The 8924-nt window shown below is 36.8% G+C and overlaps 1 protein-coding gene across 1 annotated transcript in view; it reads right to left on the reverse strand.

The window, feature by feature from the left end:
* Positions 1-787: 787 nt before the first annotated feature.
* LOC108364051 (homeotic protein female sterile-like) overlaps positions 788-8924 on the reverse strand; it is a 49759-nt gene continuing 41622 nt past the window's right edge. Inside the window, exons 9-13 of the mRNA XM_017617602.1 lie at positions 6646-6707; positions 6107-6377; positions 2424-4614; positions 2184-2358; positions 788-1414 (exon numbers count right to left, since the gene is read on the reverse strand). Coding sequence (XP_017473091.1) covers positions 1349-1414; positions 2184-2358; positions 2424-4614; positions 6107-6377; positions 6646-6707 — 2765 coding nt within the window. The 3' untranslated portion in view covers positions 788-1348. The remainder of the gene's footprint in view (positions 1415-2183; positions 2359-2423; positions 4615-6106; positions 6378-6645; positions 6708-8924) is intronic.

Below are 8924 nucleotides of genomic sequence, written 5' to 3' on the forward strand. Positions count from 1 at the left end.
CTATGTGTGTATGTGTGCTTGCGTGTGTATTTGTTTTGTTTCTTTAAAAAAAAATGCTGCTATTATTTTTTAATTGTCTATGCAACTATGTACTATTTAATTTTGTTTGTGTGTATTTTCATTCTGTATGGACTCTCTAACTGATTACCATTTTATATTAGCATTTTATTATTTTTATTATTTTTTTTATCAGCATCAGTTATGTTTATTCATCTGCTTTGTTACTTTTCCNTCATTCTGTATGGACTCTCTAACTGATTACCATTTTATATTAGCATTTTATTATTTTTATTATTTTTTTATCAGCATCAGTTATGTTTATTCATCTGCTTTGTTACTTTTCCTACTACACCTAAACCAACTTCTGCTCGTTCCAATTCATTATCATCGTCATCATCGGCTTCTTCTTCTTCCTTTCCTCCGTCAACTATCAATTGCTAAATATTAATAGTAAAAAAAAATGTTGACNACATCTTGTCAAGAATTGTTGTTGTTTTTTTTGCAGTTTATTCTATTATTTTTGCGGCGTCCACACAAATCACCACCGCGCTAGTAATAACATAAGTATATAGTAGTTATTATATGAAAACTATGTAAACATATAAATCTATGTGTGTATGTGTGCTTGCGTGTGTATTTGTTTTGTTTCTTTAAAAAAAAATGCTGCTATTATTTTTTAATTGTCTATGCAACTATGTACTATTTAATTTTGTTTGTGTGTATTTGCATTCTGTATGGACTCTCTAACTGATTACCATTTTATATTAGCATTTTATTATTTTTATTATTTTTTTTATCAGCATCAGTTATGTTTATTCATCTGCTTTGTTACTTTTCCTACTACACCTAAACCAACTTCTGCTCGTTCCAATTCATTATCATCGTCATCATCGGCTTCTTCTTCTTCCTTTCCTCCGTCAACTATCAATTGCTAAATATTAATAGTAAAAAAAAATGTTGACCGCTGCGTTATTTCTCTTTACATCGTCATCCCGTTACTATGCTTTATCTTACATACTACTAAATTTAATTTTATTTTAATGCATTACTATTCCCTTTTGACTCCTCCCACGCGCATACATCGCCTTTATATCCGTCTGGTAGTCAAATATGTATGTATACACCATATTTAAAATTTCTACATCAGCATTGAATAGTTGGATTTGCATAGTTTCCTTCGATGGATTCATTTGCTGGTGTCGTTGGTAGCTAATAACTCCATACGGATTGAACTCTTGCGCTGGATTTTCACTGCTCACTATTTATATATTGATCACAAACCTGCATTACTTTAGGCTAGCACTAATTGTTTTTTCGTAATTTTTTTACTGCTCGGATTTTTTATTTATTAAAGCGATTCTTCAAAGGCCGCCATCAGATCACTTTGCATATTCATATCGATTTGGCCAGCCATCTGGAAGAGAAGAAATTCAAAAAGTTTGAATAGAAGCGGTATAATTAGTAATTCTCATGTCAAAATAAAAAAGGAAAGAAAGGATATGGCGTGTTTTTGAAAAAAATTAGATTTGATATCAGACACTTAGCGAACATTTTTTTATAAATCGATAACTTGTATAAAGCGATAACTAGATAATTTTTTTATTTAGATAATTTTTATATCGAATTAATTAAAACTGATAATTTAAAATTATCGATAATTTTCATAAATTCAGAATGCATAAAAACAATGTTATTTATAAGATTATTTTAAAAATTCAGTTTTAAAGAGCCGTTATTTTTGTAACTAGAAAAATTAATGAATAATTACTATAAATCGATATTTTGGTATTTCTCCAAATCGATTATCTTAAAAATCGATCATTAAATTTAGATTTTTATAAATCGTTAATGATAACGATAATTTGTATAAATCGATCATTTTGTATTAATCGTTAATTTGTATAAATTTAAAATTTTTATAAATCGATAATCTCTATAAATCGATGATTTCTTACAGGTCCTGCAATTCACTTCCCCGAATGCATTTCAACCAAATTCAAAGGAAATTCCGTTGAAATCCACTCGGAAGGGAGTTGCAAAATCTGTCTGTATAAGTCGATAATTTTAGAATATCAAATACGACCTTCAATCGAAAACAATATTTATCGAAATTATCGAGTTATGTACTTAAATTGATGCATAAAGAATCTGTACTCAGAAATAGCATTTTAAGAAACTCTTACCGCTTCGCGTCGGCGCCGCTCCTGTTCAAGACGTCGCAACTCCGCACGCCTTGCCGCGGCGCGATCCTGTGGCGATTGTTGTGCCGCACCGGCCGGTGAGCCACTGCCCTGCGGCGATGCTTTGATATCGTCTACGCGTGAATTTTGCACTTGAGTGGCTTCATGGACACTTTTTCTAAAAAAAGGTCATCGAAATTTTCATAAACTTCTACGAGTATTAACACCTTCGATCCCACTCACCTCCCGCTTTCCATGGTGACATCCACTGCCGCCGAGTGCAAGTGTCCAGCTCCACTGCTGCTTACCGCATGACCATGACCGTGGCTGGTGTGTCCATGTGTGTGTCCATGCGTATGCGCCGACTGTGAGAGCACTGCTGCCGCAGCGGATGTGTGATGGCTAGCGCCACCACCACTGCCACCGCCCGCTCCACTGGCGCTTCCCACACCCACAGCATTACCACCACCGCTTACACCAACACCTATAACATTGGCACTTGCACCACTGCCAGCGCTGTTGCCATTACCCGTCACACCACCACCCACGCCAATTGCGCCCAAAGGTTGTTTGTGGTGCTGCTTACGCTGCTCTTTCTCTGCGGCTTCCTTTTGACGTTTCTGCTCCTTCTCGGCCGCCTCCAGCAACTTCAGGCGATCGGCCTTCTCTTTGGCTTTGTTGCGGAACTGTTGGAACGAGTCCATGGCGGGCTTGGGCTTATTCGAAGTGGGCGTATTCTGCGGCGAACTGGCCGATGCAAGTGACGACCAAGAACTGGCGTTTTTAAGGTTCTGCTCGTGTGCCGACTTAAAAGCTTGCGCGAAATTCGCCTGATTGGCGCCTAATGCGCTGCCACTGCCCATACCAGCCGAAGTAGGTATCTTCAAATCGGATGGCGATTGTTGTGACTGCGCAACCTGCTGTGCCGACTGATGCTGCTTCTTCTCCGGTGGACTAGGCATCATCGATTCGATGGGCTTGGGTGTGATTAGCAACTTATTGGGATGTAGTTGCTGTTGTGATTGCAGCAATTGTTGTGCCATCTGATGGTCGCTTAAGCCAAGCGCATTTGCGGCATCTTTTTTACTACCGGGGAGCGACAAATTGCCAGGCATTCCGGGTGCGCCACCGCCCATCATCATGGCAGCGAGGAAGTCATTGTGACCGCCTCCCATCGAAGGCAATTGTTCGAAAATTGATCCAGTGCCGCTACCGCCGGGATGCGACAATCCCAGACCCGCCAAAGCCAGGCTGTCTAATGCTCGATCGGCAGCGCTATTGTAACCGTTATTATGCGCGTGTTGTTGCTGCTGTTGGTGGTGTTGTTGTTGCTGATGTGCCATGGCTTGTTGCAGCTGCTGTGCGGCCACCGCCGCTGCCATAGTGCTGATGCGGTTATTTAGACCCTCGCCTAAACCCAGTTGCATTAGCGGGAAATGATTGCCATTCATGCCGGATACGTTGTCCGCAGCACCCTTTGACAATAGCTCCGACATTAGTTCCATATGATGATGATTGGCAGCGTGAGGAAGCTGTGTCGCCTGCTGCTGCTGCCCTTGCGACTGCTGTAAGTTGCCGAACGTCTGCTGCACCGATGCATTCTGTCCATGATTGCCATGCGTGAGCGCCTGAGGCTGCTGTTGCTGCTGCATCAGATGTGCGTTCATAAGGAAGTTGTCGGCCACGCTTTTGCCTGAGGCTGCTTGAAGCAAGGGCTGCTCCAACGATGCCAGAGACTGTTCAACGGGATCATCAAATTGTGGAATTTGCTTGAGACCAGCAGTCAGCAGAGATGATGCTGCCGAGGAAGGTACCGATGCGACAGACGAGGGCGCAGTAACGACAGCGGCGGGCGGATGCAAACCGCCAACCAACGAACCACCACCGCCTATGCTGGCATTAGGCATACCCGAAGGAAGTATACCAATGCCCGGGCCGCCTACGCCAGACGCATCAGCAACATCCATCGGCGTCGACGATGGCAGTTTGTGTAAATTGCTGGCAACGCGGATGCCGCCAATGTTTGTTGTAGTTGTGGTGTTGTTACCGCCTGTGCTGCTGTTCGTTTGTGATGTGGTAAGTAGTGAGCCAGTCAACGAGCCTGCGCTTGCAGATGATGCGGCGAGGAGGGCGGTTGCACTGGACACCGCTGACATTGTTAAGTCATTGGGACCATTGCTACCACCGACGCCAATGCAACCACCACCGGCTATACTACTGTTGCTTATTGTTGTTGCAGCTGTAGTAATAGCCCCAGGTGCTGCGGTTGGGGCGATGGTGCCTCCGGGGATAACGTTTAGCCCACTACCTATCGAAGTCGGTGTTAATGTCGTTTTGCTGCTGTTGTTGTTGTTAAGTAGAGCAACAGCAGTCATGGCTGGATCCGTGGCAGCACCTGCAAGCGTCGTTGCCGTTGTCGTGGAAGTAACACTCACTGAAGGTTTGGACAATGACAATCGACATGGCACGAACGAAGGAATTTACAGTGTAGTAGCAGGCATGATAAACGAAAAGAGGAGAAAGGAAGGATATGGTATGTCTCTTAGTAAACAAAAAAAATACAGGGTATATTCAAGGCAATTATTTTGGACAATGCTACGCATCTACATCAAAACCGATTACAATAAGGTACCAATTTAGATACCCAATATTTTATACTAAATTAAAGAAAACGGAAATTTTCAAAAAAAAAATTACAATTTGGGCCTGTTCGAGGCACGTAATAAAAGCGGCATTACTGCCGTACTGATGAAAAATGGCAACATTGGTGCAACTGCCCAACTGATAATACATTGCTAGAAATTCACACAGAACGGGATACTTTAATAATTCGCGCAACACTGCGGTTGTGATTGCAACTCGAACAAGCCCTTTATCGAAGTCAAATATCCGCATAACTATACTCTTTATCGAAATTGACAACTTAACGAAATTTATAATTTATCGAAATTGATAGTTTATGGAACTAGAACGATTTACAGATGCATTCAGTTAAAACCAACCATTTAAGCACAAGAGATGGAAGTGGCTTACGTCACTTTCAAAATAAACGGCTCAATTTATCGAAATTTACCAAAAAATATAACCGATTAATGCTAAATTTTCGATAACAACCCTTCTTTAGTAAATGTATATATATACATACAGTGGCGAACAAAAGTATTGGCACAGTGAATTTTTCGCAATATTTGCAAAGTTTTTTATTTTAATTTATTTTCGATCATTTTTTATAAAAATATAGTTCATTTTACACCAAAAAACATAAAAATAAAATCTCTAAACTTTGTGCAAAACTCAGGAAAATTCATTAAATTTGCACACTAATTTGCAACTTTTTATTCAGATTTTTTAGAAAAATTCTAAGTATGCAGTTTTATAGCCCATTCAAATTTAGTATAACAATGTGCAAGCTAGAAGACGCTAGAAAATCGCGTTGATTTTTGGCAATTTTTTAGTGGAAGGTGTTGCTCATTTTCCCCATACAAAAATCATTGTCGAATATACTTTGTATGGAAGAACTTGCCTGAAAAAAATTACCAAAAATCAACGCAATTTTCTAGCGTCTTCAAACTTGCACATTGTTATACTAAATGGGCTATAAAACTGCATACTTGGAATTTTTCTAAAAAATCTGAATAAAAAGTTGCAAATTAGTGTGCAAATTTAATGAATTTTCCTGAGTTTTGCACAAAGTTTAGAGATTTTATTTTTATGTTTTTTGGTGTAAAATGAACTATATTATTATAAAAAAGTATCGAAAATAAATTAGAATAAAAAACTTTGCATATATTGCGAAAAATTCACTGTGCTAATACTTCTGTTCGGCACTGTATATATGTATAGGTAGGTACACACATATGTATGTATGTAAATAAAAACAATAATCGCCATAGCAAGTCTACCCCACCCATCCCAATCCTCCTTACGTTGTGCTCCACTGCTGGCCGCGTTTAGCTGTGATGTGGGTGTGGTCATAGGTGGCACCAAAGTTTTGGTACTTGGCGTTGTTACCGCCGTAGCTAGCGCCCCGGCCATTGTCGTTTGTAGTTGTTGTGGCTGCTGCGCTGGATTTATTGTTTGCTGCGTAGCGGCAGATATTGTGGACGTAATTGAGGTTGTTGCTGCAGGATTGCCACCAATGCTGCCAACAGTACTAGTGAGGACAACATTGGTCGGTGTTACAGTTGAATTATTTACCTGTACAGTGATGGAGGCAAGATAAAAAAAAAAACAATAACATAAAACAATGAGGAGGAAAAGTTATCGACTTATCGAACCTTTAATAGAATGAGTGGAGATGTTCCAAGGATATGATTGGTATACACTCTCAAAGGATACACAAAATAAACAAGAGGGTTTTGTTGTTGTTGATATTGTGTATCGCGTATGAGTGAGTGAGTGTTGTGTACACATAACTCTATGCTATTGAACTAGGTTTGTATTTGAGAGAGGCGCTCGTACTTACATTATTGCTGCCACTCGAATCGCGGGATTTCTTCTTTCTCGGTGGACGACTATCAACATCACCTGTGCGCGTTAAAAAAAAAATAATAATAATAATTGATTGAAATTTTCGAAACTGCATACCTCAAGTATAAATAATGAGTATACCTGCGGCTACGTTGTCGAATTTTTATACATGTTTCGATAGGAGAGCTGCAAGAGAAAAAATCGTTCGAGCAATTTGCGCATGTCGAAGGAAAACTACTGGACGACTCTTTCTGCTACTACCCATTAGTCGATCAACCATTAAACAATGCTTCACTCTCCTAAATACCCAACTTCTAACTTGGAATGTAATCGTTCGATTTATCAGAAAATATTCGATTAAATTCTTACCGTTTCGTAGACACATTTTTTAAATTATTTTGAGAATTATAAGAAATAATTGATCAAATAGTCGATAACATACAAATATAAAAAAATCGGCTACCAAAAATAATTGATTTTATGAAAAGGATAGATTGATTAATTAAGAAAGGTGAATCGAAATTTCTTAAATATAATAAATTGTACATGGAAAATAATCGATAGCGTGAAACTTGTCGATGCACAAAAAATTTATGATAGCGTAAAAGTCGATAACATAAAAATAATTGACGCAGAAACAATCGATAAAACAAAATATCGTTACTATCAAAACTATCACCTCTTAAAACTAATCATTGACTAAGAAATTGTCGATAACATTGAAATAAATTAATGAATTAAAAAGAAACCGATAATGGAAATATAATTGATATCACAATGAAATAATAATCGCTACCAAATCAATACCCAACAAATCGACTTCACAAAAATAAAGAACTTAACCAAAAATCACACACAGTTGTATTTGATAAAGAAATACAAATTTTATAAGCATTCGATAACAGAAATAACTTCATCGAAAATAAATGTTTACCAAATATCTCGTTTATGTAAAATTAATCGATATTAACAAAAAGTTTGAAACCATGTAAGCATCGTTTACAAAAACAATTGATATCATGGACAGATAAGTTACACAAGGCGACAACTGAAAGTGTACACCTTATTCTAATATAATATTCAGAACTATTTTCTTGAAAAATTTTTTCATTATTTATTTATGAAAATATAGTTTCACACTTTATTTAAAGTTCACAAAAATTCAATAAATGTTCATCAAAACTTTCAACTTTTTATTCAGAATTTCTAGAAAATTTTCGAGTATGCAATTTGTAGCGCATTCAATTTTAGTCTAATAAAGGGCAAGTTTCAATCGGCTGAAAAATCCCGTTGATGTTTGCGATTTTTTTTTGTTTTTGCACTTAAGTTACATATGTAGGAATAATAGGATTTTTTAATTTTCTGCGTGAACCCGCCAAATAAAACAAAAATGCGAAAAAACTGGGAAAAAATATTAAATTGGTTATAAATATTATAAATTATAAATTTACTATTAAATATATTGTGTCAGCAAGAAATTGAACTAGTTAAAAAAAAAATGATTTTTACTTAACTAAGAAATTTAAAAGTTGCATAAATATATTAGAAAAAGGGGTATAAACTAAGATTACTTGATTAAATTAAAACAAATGCTTAGAAACTACTAAATATTTGTATTATTTTCCAAAATTGCTAAAAGCGCACTTCTCTTCAGAAGAAAAGTCTAAAATTAAAGAAAAATAAATAAAAACTTCTCTCGAAAAAAATACAACCAACAAAAGCCGAATTATCCAAAAGTAAAGAAATCCTTTTTAAATTAAAAAAAAAAAACTTTTTCTAAAAATACCGTAAATCATACAAAAATATTGTCTAGAGTAAACTTTCCAAAAGAATTATTATAATTGTCAATAGAGCCCCTTTAGTAATATCCAAATTTGCAACTACATAGAAAGGAATCATTGCATACAAATAAGAAAAAAAGAAAACTCAGCTACTTGAATACAGCCATGCAACAGTTACGTAAGCAACATAAAAACTAAATTCATTCAACAAAAAAATAACAGCTGATAAAGAATAATTGAAAAAAAGAGAAATCATCCAGGCAGATATCGAAAAATTGCATATGTTAAAAGGGAATAAATAAATTAATATTCACACATACTTACTAAAATTTTCTCTTACACACGTTTTCAATGTGTAGAGAAAGAGCAAAAAAAGAAGGTAGCAAAAGTAATTTAAAAAACAAAAACGCTAAGCGGGAAATTATAAAACCGCGTTGGCGTGAGTAAGAAAACAAGCAAGCAAGCGACAACATTAACATCAACAGCAACAACA

This window comes from Rhagoletis zephyria, unplaced genomic scaffold, assembly GCF_001687245.7.
Source record: "Rhagoletis zephyria isolate East Lansing unplaced genomic scaffold, Rhagoletis_zephyria_1.1 Rzeph_scaffold_01452, whole genome shotgun sequence".
NCBI lineage: Eukaryota > Metazoa > Arthropoda > Insecta > Diptera > Tephritidae > Rhagoletis > Rhagoletis zephyria.